The sequence below is a fragment of the Emys orbicularis genome, chromosome 4, assembly GCF_028017835.1.
Source record: "Emys orbicularis isolate rEmyOrb1 chromosome 4, rEmyOrb1.hap1, whole genome shotgun sequence".
Taxonomy (NCBI): Eukaryota; Metazoa; Chordata; order Testudines; family Emydidae; genus Emys; species Emys orbicularis.
The window spans coordinates 95,536,310-95,558,240 of NC_088686.1; the positions used below are offsets into that span (position 1 = coordinate 95,536,310).

The following is a 21,931-nucleotide window of genomic DNA, read 5'->3' on the forward strand; positions in this document are numbered from 1 at the left end:
GGAGAGGATGGAAGAGGATAAAGTAGGGGCCAAATCAGACAAGAAACATTCACATAAAAAAGAATCTGACACCTCAGAAAAGGGCAGACAAATAAACAGTGACAAGTTTTTAAAGTGCTTGTACACAAATGCTAGAAGTCTAAATAATAAGATGGGTGAACTAGAGTGTCTCGTGTTAAAGGAGGATATTGATATAATAGGCATCACAGAAACCTGGTGGAATGAGGACAATCAATGGGACACACTCATTTGGGGGTACAAAATATATCGGAAGGACAGAACAGGTCGTGGGGGGGAGGGGGAGGAGTGGCACTATATGTGAAAGAAAATGTAGAATCAAATGAAGTAAAAATCTTAAGTGAATCCACATGTTCCATAGAATCTCCATGGATAGTAATTCCATGCTCTAATAAGAATATAACATTAGGGATCTATTGTCGACCACCTGACCAGAACAGTAATAGTGACGATGAAATGCTAAGGAAGATTAGAGAGGCTGTCAAAATAAAGAACTCAATAATAGTGGGGGATTTCAATTATCCCCATATTGACTGGGAACATGTCACCTCAGGATGAAATGCAGAGACAAAATTTCTCAATATTTTAAATGACTGCTTCTCGGAGCAGCTGGTACAGGAACTCACAAAGGAAGAGGCAATTCTCGATTTAGTCCGGAGCGCAGGATCTGGTCCAAGAGGTAACTATAACAGGACCGCTTGGAAATAGTGACCATAATATAGTAACTTTTAACATTCCTGTGGTGGGAAGAACACCTCAACAGCCCAACACTGTGGCATTTAACTTCAGAAAGGAGAACTATGCAAAAATGAGGGGGTTAGTTAAACAGAAATTAAAAGGTACAGTGACTAGAGTGAAATCCCTGCAAGCTGCATGGAAGCTTTTCAAAGACACCATAATAGAGGCCCAATTTAAATGTATACCCCACATTAAAAAACACAATAAAAGAACTAAAAAAGAGCCACCATAGCTTAACAACCACGTAAAGGAAGCAGTGGGATATAAAAAGACATCTTTTAAAAAGTGGAAGTCAAATCCTAGTGAGGTAAATAGAAAGAAGCATAAACACTGCCAAATTAAGTGTAAAAATGTAATAAGAAAAGCCAAAAAGGAGTTTGAAGAACAGCTAGCCAAAACCTCAAAAGGTAATAACAAAATGTTTTCTAAGTACATCAGGAGCAGGAAGCCTGCTAAACAACCAGTGGGGCCCCTGGACGATCGAGATACAAAAGGAGCACTTAAAGACGATAAAGTCATTGCAGAGAAACTAAATGAATTCTTTGCTTCAGTCTTCACAGCTGAGGATGTTGGGGAGATTCCCAACCTGAGCCGGCTTTTGTAGGTGACAAATCTGAGGAATTGTCACAGATTGAGGTGTCACTAGAGGAGGTTTTGGAATTAATTGATAAACTTAAAAGTAACAAGTCACCGGGACCAGATGGCATTCACCCAAGAGTTCTGAAAGAACTCAAATGTGAAATTAGGGAACTACTAACTATGGTTTGTAACCTGTCCTTTAAATCGGCTTTTGTACCCAATGACTGGAAGATAGCTAATGTAACGCCAATATTTAAAAAAGGCTCTAGAGGTGATCCCGACAATTACAGACCGGGAAGTCTAACGTCAGTACCGGGCAAATTAGTTGAAACAATCATAAAGAATAAAATTGTCAGACACATAGAAGAACATAAATTGTTGGGCAAAAGTCAACATGGTTTCTGTAAAGGGAAATGATGTCTTACTAATCTATTACAGTTCTTTGAAGGGGTCAACAAACATGTGGACAACTGGGATCCAGTGGACATAGTGTACTTAGATTTCCAGAAAGCCTTTGACAAGGTCCCTCACCAAAGGCTCTTACATAAATTAAGTTGTCATGGGATAAGAGGGAAGATCCTTTCATGGATTGAGAACTGGTTAAAAGACAGGGAACAAAGGGTAGGAATAAATGGTAAATTTTCAGAATGGAGAGGGGTAACTAGTGGTGTTAGTCCTAGGACCAATCCTATTCCACTTATTCATAAATGATCTGGAGAAAGGGGTAAACAGTGAGGTGGCAAAGTTTGCAGATGATATTAAACTGCTCAAGATAGTTAAGACCAAAGCAGACTGTGAAGAACTTCAAAAAGGTCTCACAAAACTAAGTGATTGGGCAACAAAGTGGATAAATGTAAAGTAATGCACATTGGGAAAAATAACCCCAACTGTACATACAATATGAAGGGGCTAATTTAGCTACAACTAATCAGGAAAGAGATCTTGGAGTCATCATGGATAGTTCTCAGAAGACGTCCACGCAGTGTGCAGCGGCAGTCAAAAAAGCAAACAGGATGTTAGGAATCATTAAAAAGGGGATAGAGAATAAGACGGAGAATATCTTTTTGCCTTTATATAAATCCATGGTACACCCACATCTTGAATACTGCGTACAGATGTGGTCTCCTCATCTCAAAAAAGATATACTGGCATTTGAAAAGGTTCAGAGACGGGCAACTAAAATGATTAGGGGTTTGGAACAGGTCCCATATGAGGAGAGATTAAAGAGGCTAGGACTATTCAGGGGGGATATGAGGCTAGGAGACTAAGGGGGGATATGATAGAGGTATATAAAATCATAAGTGATGTGGAGAAAGTGAATAAGGAAAAGTTATTTACTTGTTCCCATAATATAAGAACTAGGGGCCACCAAATGAAATTAATGGGCAGCAGGTTTAAAACAAATAAAAGGAAGTTCTTCTTCACACAACGCACAGTCAACCTGTGGAACTCCTTGCCTGAGGAGGTTGTGAAGGCTAGGACTATAACAGAGTTTAAAAGAGAACTGGATAAATTCATGGAGGTTAAGTCCATTAATGGCTACTAGCCAGGATGGGTAAGGAATGGTGTCCCTAGCCTCTGTTTGTCAGAGCGTGGTGATGGACGGCAGGAGAGAGATCACTTGATCATTACCTGTTAGGTTCACTCCCTCTGGGGCACCTGGCATTGGCCACTGTCGGTAGACAGACAGAATATGGGCTGGATGGACCTTTGGTCTGACCCAGTACGGCCATTCTTATGTTCTTATATTCATCTGTATTATATTTCAACCACAAACTCTTGATTCATAGTCTGCCAAAAGGATTATAGAATTTCCATCAGATATTCAAGCTTAGTAAGACCACCAATATCTTAGTAAAATAAGTGATTGGAATACACCTGTAGCTCCCCAATACTTCCATGACTCGCCGTAACCTTGGACAAGAGAGTTTAGCATGTGCAAATTGGGAATACTGCTACTTAATCACCGGCTGTTGAGGATTAATTAATGTGTAACAGCACTTCAAAGATGTAAAACTAAGTGCTAAGTATTAATGAAAATGATCATACTAGAGTGCAATGGAATAAACTTACATGACTCACAAAAAGTACCATGATTCTTTTTATTAAAATTAGATCTTGTGTGAATTTATTTAGATATAAAACTGTTCATTATAATATTGCAGGCCCATTCATTACAAACCAAGTAACAGCACCAGCAAAGCTCCTGATCCTCCAGCACCAAAAACTACAACAACAAAAGTCTCTTCTGTGAAACCCAAAGCTAAACAGCCAAAGCTAAAGGCTGAACCACCACCAAAGAAACGGAAAAAATGGAAAGAAGAGTTTTCATCTTCCCAGTCTGATTCTTCTCCTGAAGCCCAGAGTGATGAGGATGGTGAGTGGTGCTCTGTTGTCAGGCTTTTATATTTGTTTTTAACTGAATTTAAACTGAAATCATAAGTACATTATAACATATAGTCTATAAATGTTGTGTGATCTGCAAAATTCCCTTAGAAGGCAGGGAATTTGTCATGAAAATTTAACACCCTCCACATAAAGTTTATTCTTCTAGCCCTTTACCATGATGATTATCATTATTAAAAATCTAATATTTTACTCTCCCTTTGGGAGTGGGCAGATTTTGCAAGGTTGCTTCAGAATGCAGTTCTGCTTTAAAGAGCAATAACGTAAGAATGACACATCTTAATCTTACCAGATCTGTTCTTTGTGTGTATTCAGAGTCATATTTGCTTAGTTGAGTGAGAGGAATACATTTTTAATACTTAGCTCCTTTTAGTCCCACAGAGCCAGGACATCTATTGCGGAAGAAGTTGATTCTATTCTGGATCATGTCTCCTTAACAGAATTGCTTACCAATTTCCTTATTATGTCCTCAACCACATCTGTGACACCCACTGTCTGCACTGACGTTGCATGGATGTAAAAGTCGGCAGAATTTGGATGCACAGAATCTTTATTACTGGTGGTGATGCATAAACCAGAACAAAAAGGAGCTTGATTTTTCAGGTGCATGTTAAGTTTGAACAACTGGCAGTTAGGAAAAAAAAAATCTTTTGATAGAAAAATCAACCAGATTTGATCTGGAGTCATTCACACAATACTCATGGAACCTTGAGATGCTATTTTTGCAGTAATTTTCTGGATAGACCAACCCTTTCAAAGGTTGTTTTTGCCATATTTAGATTACTTTGAGAGAGTTTCCATAGCTTTGTTTTTCTCCGTTTGTTGTTTAAACTTCACGTGCATATGAAGATAAACTTGGCAGCACCCTGATCCTGTACTATTGGATTTCCAAGGCACATTGGCCACTGGATTTTAGACTACTGTACCTCTTTCAGCAGTCTGATTTGTCTTGCATACCCCAAAGTTACATCTCATTTAAACACTACTTGCTTACAAAATCAGACGTAAAAATACAAAAGTGTCACAGCACACTATTACTGAAAAATTGCTTATGTTCTCATTTTTACCATATAGTTATAAAATAAATCAACTGGAATATAAATATTGTACTTGCGTTTCAGTGTATAGTATTATAGAGCAGTATAAACAACTCATATGCAATTTTAGTTTGTACTGACTTTGCTAGTGCTTTTTATGTAGCCTGTTGTAAAAGTAGGCAAATATCTAGATGAGTTGATGTACCCCCTGGAAGACTTCTGCATACGCCCAGGGGTATGCGTACCCCTGCTTGAGAACCACTGATTTAGACTAAAGATGAGTTACTGCAGATAGTCTAGAGCCCCTCTGCTGAAGGTCACAACTAAAAATAATTTTAATTTTTGATCTAACTTATCATGATACCAATCTCTCTAACACATACAGCTGTGAGTTTATTAGATTAAGGACTACTCTGGTGGTGACAGTCACCCATGGCAACTTGGAAACCTGACAGAATGGAGCAATCTCACTACCTAGTTTGTTGCAAATCCTAACATTGCATGCTGGAATCAGTAAAGTGCCTCAAGAAGCTGAGCAAACACTAAGTTTAGAAGTGTTAATGACTTCTGTATAACACATGCGTGATTGAAATGACTGACTACAAAACTTCTGAAACATCTTGGAAAGTGACAGTAGCTATACATATATCTGCTAATGTAATTGGTTATATGTATTTTCATGAGCTCATGAAAACATGACATTTACTTTCCGTGGTACTTATGATGCTTAGTGACTTTGGTGTTTTTGAACGTTTTACCCCTTGACTCAGCTGAATCAGTTGGTCTCAGAGAATGTCTAAGTTACCACTGGAAATTGGTGTTTAGTCTAGTTTGCTTGATGGGAATATTTCATCCTCCCTTTTCTCCAGATATTTGTCTGCCTCGGAGTTTTAGAAGGCTCCTATAACTATCTAAATGCTGATAATGCAGATAATTCTGCATCTTTCTGAGAAATATTGCCCTGCTTCTCTGATACACCATAAACCTCCCTTGTTTTGATAAATGCAAAGTTTGACATTATTTCTGTTGAGAAATAACATGTGTTGTAGTCTCTTGGGATACCACTAGAGGTTGCTTGTGTTTAACAATGAAAGCCTTTTATTTCAAAATAGGAACATATGCTAATATACAAATATTTTCAGAATATCAGAGGAAGAAAACATTAATTGTATTCCAATTACTTTTCAGAACTTGTCCCTCCATCTCCTTTTTTCACCCGCTTTTTGAACACAAGAGCTATGAAGGAGACCTTTAAGAGTTATATGGAGCTGCTTGTTAGCATTGCCTTAGATCCAGATACAATGCAAGCCTTGGAAAAGAGCAATGGTACAGTGTGTTTTACATTAATTTCTTTGTGCTCTGCTTTGTTTTGTCCCATGATGATCTTTTATTTTAAGATGCACTATGTACATTTTTTTTATTAATAAAGCAAATGTGAAAACTCTTCTTGTTTAACAGCTGTACCTTAACCTACATTTTTTGATGCAAGTAATGTACTAGGTGTAATTTGTATTGGTTTCAGGTTGCCGCAAATTCCTGTTTTCCCAGATTCAGCATACTTTGGTACCACATCAGGCAGTGTTTTGAGTTTGTACTTGCTCTGTATCTAAAAGTTCTAAACAGGGAGATGTTCAGAGCAAATAGTGTTTTTGCCACAGTAGAGCAGCCAGAGTAGTAGTATTGCCACGATAGCGTCTTTGACCACTTTGCTCCAAATTCCAGTTGCATCACATCATGACTTTAATGAGAAGTGGACACCAATATAAATGAGTGGGTGAAATATTAATGTATCTGAATGAGTTTACCATACTGCCCTAATATTACTGTATTGTTAAAATGCAGATCAGGATTTAATGGAAGAATTTTTTAACTTTACATTTTGTTTAAAATATTACTGTATTATTCCGATTGCTTTAAACTACTCCAGAGGGATTTGTCATCTGGTTATATTGGACCCCTCTCCTGTTAGCAAAAAGAACAGGAGTACTTGTGGCACGTTAGAGACTAACAAATTTATTTGAGCATAAGCTTTCGTGGGCTACAGCCCACCATCACTAATGAACCTCACTTTTTTTTTTTAAATCAAGATCACCATTACCAATAATAGACCTACAAATGCTAATTTTATTTAAAAACCATTTCAAATGTGTGCCTAGTTTTTAATGCAGAGACATACTCATTACTTTATGAAGTTCTGATTTCTGAGCTGTTTGGGTTTAAGATTAGTGTTTGAACACACATGTCCAGATTGTCTTCAAGAGAATTGCTGTTTGATGGGCGTGTCATTTGAATTTCAACTTGTTAGAACTATGCACTATAGTGGACTGTAGCATACAAATGTCAGTTCTGTGTCTTGGAAATTTAACACAGAAAGCATTAGACTTGAGACACTGATAGAAAGCATGGGTTTCACATAGTATACAGCTGCTACGACATGGGGCTCTGTGCTGCTAATTTCAGTTTATCCATATTTCAAAAGCTATTTCCTGTTTGAGACTCTACCCTCTCTCTCTGTACACAAAGGGTGCAGTCCTGCAGCTGTTATGTCAGCAGTACCAATGAAGGCAATAGACTGCTGATGCGAGTAAAAACTGCAGGATTGAGCTGCAAATTAAAAGCTAATGAACAATCTTCTCAAGCACCAGTGGCCACCTACCTTGCTACCTAGGTTCTAACATCTCTTATGCAATTGTATAACTATATATAATGGTAAGTGTTGGGAAACCTTACTAATAGGCAGTGCTACTACCCCTACCTATAATAAATCCAAGCTAAGAGGGGATAATTTGTAATATATGACAGCCAGTTTGAAACACACACACACACTCTTCAGCTGAGAAGAACCTGTCTCTGAACTGAAAATTGTCTTGCATAACAGGGAGAGATTTAGAGAACAATTTAAAGTTGTCTGTAAGGTTCATTCTCTGCACTGCCCTGTCCATCTCGTTTCTGAACTTTTCATCACAAATCAAAGAACACAATAATAATTAGATTTACATTTAGCTGTTGGCCTGGATATTATAATGTATGTGGCCTTTGCATATTTGCCAAGTTTTCGAGTCAAGTACTGAGTTCTGTATCTTAACATGTAGATCTTAATAAGTAATTTCCCTTTCCTATTTAAAGCTAGGGTATATGAGCAAAATGTATTATTTTGGACTTTGATTATTTTATGCTAATAAATAGGGTAAAGTGGCCCATCTGGCATAAGGGTTTTATGTAAATAATTGCCTTACATCTGTACTTAACTATTATGTTTTTTTTCATGTCTTTCAGATGAGCTTCTTTTGCCTCATATGAGAAAAATTGATGGCATGTTGAATGACAACAGGAAAAGACTGCTTTCCAAATTACGTTTGGAGCATACGTTCAAGGTATTTCCTTTTAAAATTTCAGATTATTTAAAACAAAGTCCTAAACAAGTCACTAATTATATACAAGTGTACAGTGAGATGACAAAATTTGTACCTGGAATGGAATGAGGTTTGAAAGATACTTTGAATTAAATGTTAATATATTCCACTTAGCAAACATTTTATGGTAGAGATGTTTCTACTGTAGAACTTAAAGTTCAGTTTTACTTCCTAAGCTTTAATGTTCATTTTAAAGCATTTTCTTTTCTAAGCTTCTCAAGTTTCTCATCAGAAAATCAAACTACTGTCCCTTTGGAGCTTTTTTTTTTTAAGGATGCCTGTATTTCTGCCCCATGATGCTGTCCCATGGTACATCCCAGCTCTTCAGCTGTGGTGAGATGCAGAGAGCAGCACCAGGGCTCCCTAGAGCCAGAGGTGAGGGATCAAGGAAGATGAAACAGTCAAGACCCTTTCATACCCACAGTCCCGAGTTAAGGGGTGGGAGCAGCATAGGTCAGACAACCACAGTGTGTCTCATCCTTTGAAACAGTGGACAATAAATTGTTGTGGGCTGGTCAGGGTCAAGAAACACCAGCACTAACACCCCACAGGCTATAGTGCCACCTACTCTGCTCCCTGTCCCAAACAGCTATGCATAACCCATCCAAAATAGACAGGAGGGATGGGGTAGAAGGAGGGGCAAAGAGAAAAGAGGCTAATTTTACTGCTTCTGGAAACTGGCTACCCAGGCTCTGACCTCCTGGTTATTTATAAGCAGGACTGTCCCAATGCTGCTTCACTTTTCTGCCAAAACAGCTCCTTGAAACACTGTGGGTAAAGCATAAGAAGTAGGTTTGTCTCTGGACCCCCTCTCTCTCCCTTCCCAGCTCAGTCACAACAGGTGTTTAAAATGGAGCTGGTAAGACACAGTCCCACTTCCTGTCTTACACTTGGTGCTTCAGCAGAACAGAGCATCACTGAGTGAAATCCGGTGACCTGCGTTATGGATGGGTAAGACTAGATGATCATAATGTTCTCTTTTGGCCTCAAAATCTATGAAGAAAGAAGCACTGTAGCAGCCCTCTCTGTAGACAGCAGAGAAAGTCAGGGAGATAAAATCCTGAGCAGGCAGTTTCCAGCATCAGTGAAACTGGCTGCAGCTGTCCTGCCCTACCTTCTTGAATCTGCTCCTGCCCACAGGACTGGGGCGCTTTTTTGGAGAGTTGTTTGTTCCATCCCTACCACCTGCCTATCTCTGGGGGTGAGTGCATATGTGTCTGTATGAGGAAGAGAGCAAGGGTAAACATCAGTGTTATTTCTGCCCCCTTATGCTAAAAATTAATAAGGGGTAGGGCTGTTGATTAATCTCACTGTTAAACAATAGAATACCAATTGAAATTTATTAAATGTTTTTGGATATTTTTCTACATTTTCAAATATATTTGATTTCAGTTACAACACAGAATACAAAGTGTACAGTGCTCACTGTATATTATTTTTATTACAAATATTTGCACTGTAAAAATGATAAACAAAAGAAATAATATTTTTCAGTTCACCTCATACAAGTACTGTAGTGCAATCTCTTTATTGTGAGAAGGCAACTTACAAATATAGATTTTTGTTGTTGTTACATAACTGCACTCAAAAACAAAACAATGTAGAACTTTAGAGCCTATAAGTCCACTCAGTCCTACTTCTTGTTTAGCCAATTGCTAAGACAAACAAATATGTTTACATTTACAGGAGATAATGCTGCCGCTTTTTATTTACAATGTCACCTGAAAGTGAGAACAGACATTCGCATGGCACTTTTGTAGCCAGTATTGCAAGATATTTACGTGCCAGATATGCTAAACGTTTGTATGTCCCGTCATGCTTTGGCCACCATTCTAGAGGACATGCTTCCATGCTGATGACGCTCATTAAAAAAATAATGCATTAATTAAACTTGTGACTGAACTCCTTGGGGGAGAATTGTATGTCTCCTGCTCTGTGTTTTACCCGCATTCTGCCATATACTTCATGTTATAGCAGTCTCAGATGATCACCCCACCATGTTGTTCCTTTTAAGAACACTTTCACTGCAGATTTGACAAAACACAAAGAAGGTACCAATGTGAGATTTCTAAAGGTAGCTACAGCACTCAACCCAAGATTTTAAGAATCTGAAGTGCCTTCCAAAATCTGAGAGGGATGAGGTGTGGAGCATGCTTTCAGAAGTCTTCAAAGAGCAACACTCCCATGGGGAAACTACAGAACCCGAACCACCAAAAAAGAAAATCAACTTTCTGCTGGTGGCATCTGACTCAGATGATGAAAATGAACATGAGTTGGTCTGCACTGTTTTTGGATCGTTATCTAGCAGAACTCATCATCAGCATGGAAGCACGTTCTCTGGAATGGTGGTTGAAGCATGAAGGGACATATGAATCTTTAGCGCATCTGGCACGTAAATATCTTGCAATGCTGGCTACGACAGTGCCATGCAAATGCTTGTTCTCATTTTCAGGTGACGTTGTAAACAAGAAGCGGGCAGTGTTATCTCCTGCAAATGTAAACAAAGTTGTTTGAGTGGTTGGCTGAACAAGTAGTAGGACTGAGTGGACTTGTAGGTTCTAAAATTTTACATTGTTTTATTTTTGAATGCAGTTTTTTTTGTACATAATTCTACATTTGTAAGTTCAACTTTCATGATAAAGAGATTGCACTACAGTACTTGTATTAAGTGAATTGAAAAATACTATTTCTTTTATTTTTACAGTGCAGATATTTGTAATCAAAGATAAATATAAAGTGAGCGGTGTACACTTTGTGTTCTGTGTTGTAATTGAAATCAATATATTTGAAAATGTGGAAAACATCCAAAAATATTTATATAAATAAAATTCTATTATTAACAGCACGATTAATCGCGATTAATTTTTTTGATCGCTTGACAGCCCTAATAAGGGATGTTTATTTCCTAACTGATTCCCCTGCCTATTTTGTGGGTGTCGTCATGGCTTTCTGTTCCAGGGATGAAGGCATTGTTGACTAGGGTGGATTGATTTAAATCATCACTTTTAATCTTGTTTTGTATTTGCACTTTCCAGTCAGTTTCCTAAAGAAAGGTTTATTTGCATTGGTAGGTAGCCATTAAAACATGTTGATTTACATCTGTGTATATATTTTTTGCTAACCAAGAGGATATCTATACACCTTTATTTAAGCTGTTATATAGCTTTACATACATTTATTTAGATTCTTAGTTTTCATTTTTTTATTACGTTAGAATGGCGCATTTCTTATTTACTAGATGATGGGGTGTTTGGGGTTTTTTTTACTCTTGGTTTTTGTCAAGTTTTATTTGGAGAAATTGGAATTTTTACAAATGTACAAACACAACATTTAAAATTGTTTTTTATTAGTTAAATAAAATACTTTAATTAACATAAATGTGCTGGCTGCATAAGAAAAAAAGGTTTTGTCAAACTAGCCCTATAACATGTAGAAAATTAAAATGGATTCATCAAAAATACTATTATCTGTAATTAGTGAATTGAACTAATTGTTTCTGGTCACATGTCCATCAAGACTTTAGAACTAAGAGATCTCATCCTCTCTCACCCAGTTTTATTCATCAGTTGGAAGAGGAAAACAAGCTTTTCAGCCTTTTCATCTCCCAATCTGTTTCTTAACTTTGAAAGAACAGTCATTAAACTGAACTAGTTAAATAAACTGAAAATAAGTAAATATACACTCTGCATGTGCAGAAGAGGCTACTGCTGACAAACGCTGATTTAGCAGCACGTCATCAAACTCTGGTTCCAGGTGTTTAGCCAGTGACTTCCACCTGTTCAGTGGTTTGACTTTCTTTAAAACTTTCGCAGCAAACATATGCTGCTTAGTATAGTTTTTTAGTTTAATTTAGATTATTTTAATAGATTCTACTAAATTTAAACCTTAACATGGGCTGTCATAATTTTCAGATTTAATTTAAATAGGTTTATATTTAAAAATATGAATTTATTTAATTTAAATTTTAAAAAAATAAATATTTTTAATTGATTTTTATCCACCCTGTTGTAGGCACCAGTCCTGTTATCCTCTCTTCGTTAATCTAGGACTTTGGGGCAAGAGGGTTAATTACCTCCCCATCTCATCACTGCTGAAAAGCTGTTCCCTGCAGAAGCGGTAGTTCCTGCTCCTATCTTCCCAGTAGCCCTCTGTGGCTCCCTCATGGCAACAGCAAAGCTCCTGGAGGGTGTCTAAATCTCTCTGATACTTTTCATAATAAATACAAACGGTCTGTTTAACTGACCCTGAGCCTCCATTTTTATGGTTGTTGTTTTTACAGTGAGAGTTAGGGACATAATGACAATTTGATTCCCACTGTGCTAATACTTCTGTAGCTGATCATTACACCCAATGAGAAGAAAAGCATCTTTAGCATGCACAAGATTGTCACAGTTATATAAAATTATATCCACTTACTCACTATATCATGTTACAAATTCCAGCTGTATAAAGAAGCTTTTGCTTTCTGTTCACCCAATAAAAGAAAATAAATGATGTCTCTTAAATCAGATAACGTAGGCCCCATCCTACAGCCTGATCTGTATGGAAGTATATAGAGCTCCAGGCAAGCCCAGGGATCTGCCCATATGGGTCAGATTGCAGGATCAGGGCATATGTTTGTAAAATGGCTCATTATGTTAGTATGTCTATATTTCTAGTATAGAAGCACAAACCCGTATCATGTTTGTGTTAGCAATTTTGTAGTAATGAAAGGCTAATTTCCTACCATGAACATCTCTGTTGGTTTGATACCAAATAGGTTACATACTTTTAAAATCCAGTTTAATCGATTATTTAGAATAAGAAAGCCTGTTTCTATAATAATGTTGATAAAAATGAGTAGTTCAGGTGTTAGAGATTCAGACTAGGCAACCAACAAGTAAAAGATGGAAATATGTTGGTTACTCATGAGCACCATTCATTTCAGTATTTTTTTTAATTTTTAATTAATGGAGATATCCTATCTCCTAGAACTGGAAGGGACCTTGAAAGGTCATCGAGTCCAGCCCCCTGCCTTCACTAGCAGGACCAAGTACTGATTTTGCCCCAGATCCCTAAGTGGCCCCCTCAAGGATTGAACTCACAATCCATTCATTTAGCAGGCCAATGCTCAAACCACTGAGCTATCCCTCCCCCCATGGTTATTCTGTACTGATAACCATGTATAGTAATTACATATTAATTAAAACTGAAATGGACAATATGGGATATTTCAGTGTAGAATTGCAAACCAAATCATACAGTAAAATCACCAATCAATAATCAAATCAGCAGCTTTGTCTAGACACTTTTCTGCACAGTTCTAAGAGCTATAAAATCCCACTCTGTCTGCTCATAATCTTATTTCAGTGAACAAAATTAAACTAGTCTTTCTATGTTAGTTTCATCTCTGTAAATTAACTCTCAATCTTTTAGATGCAACTCACCTATGTACGTATTTGGTAATATATTAGACTTATTACAAATGTTGTTCAGAATAGCATTGTTAGTTAACGTCAATTGTGCTTCATTTCTTGGAAGTTTCATTTTCTTTAAAGTACTCACCATTCAAAGTCATCTGGCTCTTTCCACTGAGCAAGTCTGATTTATAGCTTGTCCTCTTGACCCACCAGAACATGGAAATGACTAGTATTTTCTTCCTCCTCCTTCCAATTCAAAACTAGTCCTGTTTTGGGTCAGTGCTCCTGTTTGAAGTCTGTTCTACTCCATAGGAATAGACAATAGCATTGAGCCAGTGACAGATGAGGCAGGACTTCCTGACATAAGACAGAAATTCAGAGAATGCAGTGAAACTCTACAGAGAATTCTATAACAGGTAGAAAATTAAACTCATGGAGGAAAAAACAATCTGCTGGAGTCGTTTTTCTTAACTGGAAGGCTGCTGCTATGACTAGTCTACATTTTGGTCCCTTGAGGTGATTACTACCAAAATGCAACTGTCTCTTTTGCACATGGATTTTTAGTTTCCTCCTGAGATTGTTACTAAGGCAAAAGTAACTGATCTGTTAAAACACTAATTAAGCACATTTTGTTTTCAGGGACACAGTACCAGGTGCCTGGTAGGAGTCTGGATAGGAGAGTCCTTGAATTCAGTAACTGTTCATTAAAAAGTTCATCTTATCATCTGTAGACTATATAAGGCACCATTAGTTTTAATTTGAACATTTTAACCCCTTAATTTCTTGCAGCAGTAAGTCCAACTGTATGCTGAATTCTTTCCTGTAATTTGTTATAGTCACATTTCCCTGAACAATGTAGTAATTTATGCAAGTAAAGAAATATAATCAGTTAAATGAATATATTCTCTCTGGATGAAAGTAAGATATTACATAATACAATGGAACTTTTAAAAATTATTTGTTAAAATAATTCTACATTTTTTCAACAACGTGTTATTCATTTAACACATAATGCAAAACTGAAGTTAGTAAAAATAAAATACAGCACCATTTAGTTAGTGTGTGTCTCGGAAATGATCTCATGCTTTGCTGGAGATCTATAGATGCATCTATAGCAGAATGATGACATCTAGTGCCATTTGTTGCAAATGTAGTGACAACACATCTTTCATGTGAAATTCTATACATCCAAACACTTCTCTGAAGATGAACTGTAGGTACTCTTTCCCCATGAAATTAACTAAGGCTTAGCCTACTCTACAAAGCTTTGTCAGCATAGCTATGTCAGCTAGGGGTGTGAAAAAATTACATACCCTTGCTGACATAGGTATGCTGACAAAACTCCTGGTGTAGATGCAACTGTGCCAGCGGAAAAGTGCTTCTTTTGGCATAGCTAATGTCATTCAGGGAGGTAATGTAGCTATATTCCAGCTGAACTCCTTTTGTTGGTTTATGCTGTGTCTCCACTGAGGGGTTCTGCCAGGATATAGCTATACCAGCAAGTGATATAGAGGAACGAGTACTGGGTTGGGAGCTGGGACCTCTAAATTCTAATCCTGGCTCTTCACTTACTGCATGTCCTCGGCCAAGTTACTTAACCTCTCTTAACTTTGTTTCTCTATCTGTAAAATTAGACTATTAATACCTCTCCTTACTGACCTTAAGGCTCTCTTAAACCAAATAAGAATATCTGCACTAGGGGATGCACCAATTTAATTATAAACCAGTTTACTATTAAAATCAGTATAATTTTCTGGTATAGATAAGGCTTAGATGTTAATTTAACATTGCAGTGATTCCATCTTCTAGATGAAGATTCCGTGTTAGGGTAGTTGTTTCAGGAATCCAAAGCATGCCGTACTCATTCCTGTCACATGCTCCAACTAAAGCAGCAGCAACATTTCGGGGAGGGAGTTTGCATTTTTTGGAGCCAGCTGCAGTGTTGCCAGCAGTCATGATTTCATCACAAGTCTTGCAATATTTGATGCTTTTCTTAAAGCTCCAGCTCCTGAATTCATGTGATTACATGAGACTCTCAGCTTTCACTTTAAAAAAATGTTTCTAACCCTTGTGTTTGCAGAGAAAAGTTTGAAAACATGAATCCTAAAATACATCAGAAGGCAACTAAGAATAAATTAAAACGATATTATTTTTTAAAATTGTGTGGAATTTAATGCCAATTGCATATATTTTGTTGGGCCTCACTCATGGTTTTTGAACATGTGGTATTGGCAGTACTACAAAAACAGGGACCTGAAGGATACTTTCAAAAGCTTTCTTAATTAACGAGAACACATGCAGTTAAGGAGAGTTACTATGCTTCACTTTAGGTTTTGTTCTAGAGCTACCACTATCTGAACTTGAAGGACAGTTGAGTGTCTCTACTCTTACAACCCTTTGCATTCGGCTATCAAGGGAATTAATTAATTGTAGGAATTTTGTTTGTTTTGTTCTGTTTGTTTTAGGAATTGGATGACAGAAACCTTCTAAAGCATGTTACAAAAAGGGGAACTGAAAGGCCGATGAGAAAACTGCTACATATAATTGCCATTCACCTCCAAGTCAGTAGTTTGACTAACTCAGATCAAGAGTGCCCAAAAGTCACTACTGTTTTACAGCTTTTTGGTGACCCTGTATAAAATGGGATGGACAGATCCTCATTTTAAAAAAGGAATCACAACAAAACAGCATGCCACAGCAATACATTATTTCTATACCCTGTAGAGAGTTCAGGGTTTTTTTTTATGGTGGGTGAGGCTCACTACTTCACCTGGAAATCAAATTTTATGATTAATAAAATCTGTCTGAAGAAAATATGGGAACATATGGAATTAGTTGGGTGTCAGCAATTAGGGCTGCTTCAGATGCTGCTAATAGACTTGGGAAGGAGGGGAAAGACGAAGGCACCTCTAAATCTTAATTAGGATTTTCAGGGATTTTTTGTTTTCATTTAAAGAAGTTTAGGTCAAGGAATGGACCTATGTGAAGGGCGGGGGGGGGGCGGTTGACACTTTAGAGGATATCTCAGACCCCTTTGGCTATCTAGCTACTACCATTTCCTTCTTTAATCTTAAAATGTTTAAGGCTTGCTCTTTACTGACCTCCCCCTCCCCCCATTCCAATTTTCTAGTAACAGACAGTGCTTTGTGTTTGTCTCCCTCTGTGACTTATTTTTCATTCATGTGCACCCTCTGACTAACCAATGTATTCATTTAAAACTTTCTTAATTGTAAGTTCTCAAAATTGTATTAAATTTTTGAACTGATGTCAAAGTTCAGATTTCTGTGTGCAGATTTGGAAGGGAGTTAAACAAAGACAGCCCTTGATGAGGTTTTCAATTTAAAATAAATAGGGTTCCCACATCTTAAAACATTTGCAGTATTCAAACTGTTCTTTCAGTGAGATTAAGTCCTATCAAAAGACTACCTTGAAATGGAGAATTTAACTCTGTTAATTCAAAGTACCTATATTACAAAGCAGTAACTTTAATTACAATGCAAATTTATCCTCCTGTAATGGTGTACGCTGTTGTCTAAAACAGAAAAGTTTATTTTTGAAATATTCCCGACTATTGTTGGATAACAAATTTGTTAATGAGATTGGGTGTGTTTTCCTTTCTGAGCAGTGTAGAGAAAATAGTGAGTAGTATGATAGCTAAAGTACAGGACTAACAGTCAGAAGTCTGGGTTTTATTCTGGGCTCTTATAGACTGGCTGTGTGACACCAAGGTGCGTTGCTGTAAAACTTCTCTGTGACTCAATTTCCCCTTCTGTAAAATTAAGGTGATAATGCTTCCTTACTTCATAGGTGTATTGAGGCCTAATTATTGATATTTTTAAAGTGCTTACAGATTCTTGGATGGAAGGAGCGATAGAATGCAAAGTAAAATATAGAATTGTAAGCAATCAAAATTGCCTGCTGGATTCCTTGCTAGTTTGTTTTTTTCATGAAGGAACACAAAGATGACAGCTGTGATATGTGAAAGGGCCTGATTCCCTTGAGACATTACTTTTAAAGCCAGTCAAAAAAAGTCTGTATGTGTTTTTATATTGCTATCTTATAGCTGATTGACTGAGTGAGGCTTTTAGACTTGTATGTAAAATATTTTATGATTGGTTGCTTTCAATATTTTAACTTCTCTGAAAATAATGGTCAACTTTCCAGCGGTCTGATTGATTGAGAAGTTCTCTTTTGGTGGAATTTTTGCATAATTCAAAATCCTTTTTGCTTTTATGCTCTGTTTAAGAGTGCTTTGGAAAACTTTCCTGAACTGACAGTAATCACTCGCGATTCTAAAACAAAAAGTGGAGGAGCTGCTCTTTCTAAAATCAGAATGAATGGTAAAGCTTACAACAAGAAAACACTGAGGACTTCTAAATCAACCACTAAGTTAGCACACGTAAGTGTTTAGAAGATTCATCACTGCTGCCATCTTATTTCTAACATGATAGATGAAAAAAAAAATACCTTAAAGGATTGCATTTTGTTGGTAATTAGGGGTTTTTTTTGCAAATATATAAAAAAAGATAAAATTGTAAACCTATTTAATAATTAAGTAATTTTGAAAATAATGATTTGTTTGAAATCTACAGCATATTAAATCACTTGTCTTGGTGGCCTGTTTCCTTTTATTATTAAACCATTATAGATATAGGGTTGCCGGGTGTCCAGTTTTCAACCAGAACACCTGGTCAAAAAGGGACCCTGGCGGCTCCGGTCAGCACTGCTGACAGGGCCATTAAAGGTCAAGTTGGCATGGGGCTGACAAGCTCCCTACCCGGCTGCGGGTGGCTCCCAGCAAGCGGACAGCATGTCCCTCCAGCTCCTAGGCGTAGGGGCGGCCACAGGGGTTCCGCACACTGCCCCCACCCCAAGCAATGGCTCCGCAGCTTCCATTGGCTGCGGTTCCTGGCCAATGGTGCCTGCGGGTGGGAGCAGTGTGGAGTCCCCAGGCCGCACCTCCACCTAGGAGTCGGAGGGACGTCACCGCTTCCCGGTAGTCGCCTGAGGTAAGCACCACCCGGAGCCTGCACCCCAACTCCTCTCCCGCAGCCCTGCCCCAGCCCTGAGCCCCTCCTGCACTCTGAATCCCTCAGACCCAGCCTGGGCCCCCCTCCTGCACCCCAGAGCCACATCCCCAGCCGGAGCCCTCACCCCCTCCCACACCCAACCCCCCTGGTGCCCCCTCACACACCCTGAATCCCTCATTTCTAGTTCCACCCTGGAGCCCACAACCTCAGCCCAGAGCCTGTACTCCCTCCCACAGCCCAACCCCCTGCCTCAGCCTGGAGCCCACACCCCAAACCCCTCATCCCCAGCCTCACCCCAGAGCCAGCACCCCCAGCCGGAGCCAGCACCTCCTCCTGCTCCCCAACCCTCTGCCCCAGCTCAGTGAAAATGAGCGAGTGAGTGAGGGTGGGGGAGAGCGAGTGACGCAGGGAGGGGGGATGCAGGGAGGGGGGGCGGGGCCTCAGAGAAGGGGTGGGGCCTCAGGGCAGGGGGCAGGGCAAGGGTGTTCAGTTTTCTGCAATTAGAAACTTGGCAACTCTATATAGTTTATTCCAAATAGGTAAGCAAAATGCATGTATTAAAATAATAATCCACACAATAATTAAAATAATAAACTAATGGAGATATCTTATCTCCTAGAACTGGAAGGGACCATTGAGTCCAGCCCCCTGCCTTCACTAGCAGGACCAAGTACTGATTTTGCCGTAGATCCCTAAGTGGCCCCCTCACAACGCTGGGTTTAGCAGGCCAATGCTCAAACCACTGAGCTATTCCTCCCCTCCCCTTGAATGGAATCATGTGTATATGTAAATAATGTATTTAGGGCCACATTGGGTACATCTACACAGGGATAAAAAACCCACAGTTGGCCCAGGTCAGCTGAAACAGGGCTCGGCTTTGGGGCTGAAAGGTTGGCTATGTAGATGTTCCGGGCTTGGGCTGGAGCCCAAGCTCTGGGAGCCTGCAATCTTTAGCCCCACAGCTTGATTCCCGCAAGCCCGAGTCAGCTGACCTGGGCCAGCTACAGCTGTGCCACTGATCTTTTATTCCTGTGTAGACATACCCATCATGGCCTGTCCTGTATGCCAAAGCAAGGAATTAAGGAGGTATAAGGCAACCTCTTACTCCCCTGTGCAATCTATTCACATCACAGGTAGCAGGAGGAAACAGTCTCCTTGGAGCTGCTGCTCCCCCTCTTGCACAGGCAGGAGGAGGGAATGGACTCAGCCTTAGATGGTGGCCCTTCCATCTCCATAGTGTAACAGGCAGCACAGCTGTGCTAGCCGGCAAATGTTAGACCAGGTCTAGGTCTGGTTCAGGGTACATTTCCCCCTTCCCCCCACATCCCTCTCCCACCAGAGCCAGGGGGGAATATGGGACAGCTTCTGGCAGAGCACAACAACATGTTGCCCCTACATGCGGCTTGTGGCAGTTTAGCCTTTAATATTAACGTTTGATTACATTTTCTACTGTAAACTGTACAATAGCTGCTAGACAGTACATGGAAAAATAAATGTTTCCATTGGAGAAACTTTAATTTGATCATAAGGCACATCATAGGCCAGGCATATAAATAAATTAATTCTTTGTTGTAGCTTCTCATTTATCTCCAGTGACAGAAGTTGTTTCATATCTTATTGTTAAAAAAGAATATTGAAAAGAAATATTAGAGAAATACATATAACTCCTATTTGTGGCTTTTTCAGGACAATCTTAACTAGATTTTACAGGATACTGGAAGACATACCTAAAGCAAGTTTAGCTAACATCAGTAGATGCAGGAGATGCCACCAACCAGTGAATATATTCCACATATTTTTGTAATTTTTAGAAAGAAAAAACTATCGCAGCAATATATGCAAGCTCTTTCCACAGTTCCTAAGACAAAGATTTGCTCTTCTCCAAAAATCTATACAGAATTTGATAGATTAAGTGAACGCCAAGAAATAGCTACATCTTTTGCTATTTTTAGAGATGTCAGTAATACTTGAAAAATGGCAAGCTAACACACCTTCCATATATTCAGAGTCATTGAAAGAACTATTAAACCCAGCTTTAAAGAAGACATTACATTTACATGAGAAACAAAGTGGGTAAAGGTATACTAATTTTGATGTCACATATCTCTTGATGCAGTTTCAGACATGACGATAGTCACCTTTTATTTCTGAATTGCTAAAATTGACATGATCCATTTGGTAATAAGAAGCCTATCTTGGAACAGATATCATTAATTTGCCTAAAAATAACTCTCTTCTCTGCAGGAGTTTACTGTAGATCCAGAAAAAATACAGTTGTACTCTTTGTATCACTCACTCCATCATTACAAATACCACATATATCTGACATGTAAAGAGGAGGTGAGTATTTGTTTTCTGCTTCTTATATGTGGCATTATTTTTAGATTAATTAAGAAGTAGTGCAGAAAGTTAAATTATCTGTATATAACAGCATTATCAAAACATCAGTATGAGGCAGCTAAATGTGTTTCTGATTTTTAACCCAACCAAAGTAATGATTCTATTGGAACTGTTAGAAACTTTTTCCAGCCAATACAAGGTAATCAACAGCTGACATTAGTGGGTGATGATTTTCTATTCTGCACCATGCAATATGTTAAAATAGGGAATATTATGGAAGTATTGTAAGTGACTCCACAGTTGAGCCTGTGTTGTTATTAGCATATAACTTGATTAAAATTTTCTCTTTTGTATTTTAGTAATTGAAATTAAACTGTACATTTAGGACAGTAACTCTTCCTAGGACAACTGGATTTTCTATATAACTTTTTTAGTAGACTATTAACTTTAATAGAAGAAACATTTAAAAACACCAATTTTAAAAAATATTCTGTTCTTCTCCCAGTTCTTCAGTCCCTCTGACTAAACAGTCACAGTCCCAACAGACTCCAAATTTCTCTCTCTCTGTCTTGCCAACATACACACTTTGCATCCTCATATACACACATTCTGATAACATTTTGGACGTAAGGCTTTTTTTTTTTAATTAAACACATATGCTTATTAACCTAATTGAGTTTCATCAAGATTAACTGACAAAACTGTTCAGACCAGCAGCTGTTTCTGTTTTATGACATGTCTCACCACCTGTGCTTTGCACAAACCCTTGGTGAGGCATGCTAGGTAGCCAGAGGCATGAGGATTGTGCTCTGTGGATGAGAGGCACCTTCAGAGACCCATGAGGTTTGAGTAGGGATGCTGGAGGATAGACTGAATGGGACTTTGGGAGACACAGGGTGTTTTAGCAGACATGGGGGGGGTCTGGAGGGAAGAGGCTTTGAGGCGGGGGAAGGAGAGCCTGAGATTGGGGT

At 38.5% G+C, this 21,931-nt stretch overlaps 1 protein-coding gene across 1 annotated transcript in view; it reads left to right on the forward strand.

Annotated features, from left to right (window-relative positions):
* QSER1 (glutamine and serine rich 1) overlaps nucleotides 1-21,931 on the forward strand; it is an 87,906-nt gene that overhangs the window by 63,479 nt on the left and 2,496 nt on the right. Inside the window, exons 8-12 of the mRNA XM_065403330.1 lie at nucleotides 3,501-3,712; nucleotides 5,967-6,104; nucleotides 8,055-8,152; nucleotides 17,837-17,989; nucleotides 20,865-20,960. Of these exons, the coding sequence (XP_065259402.1) occupies nucleotides 3,501-3,712; nucleotides 5,967-6,104; nucleotides 8,055-8,152; nucleotides 17,837-17,989; nucleotides 20,865-20,960 (697 nt within the window). The remainder of the gene's footprint in view (nucleotides 1-3,500; nucleotides 3,713-5,966; nucleotides 6,105-8,054; nucleotides 8,153-17,836; nucleotides 17,990-20,864; nucleotides 20,961-21,931) is intronic.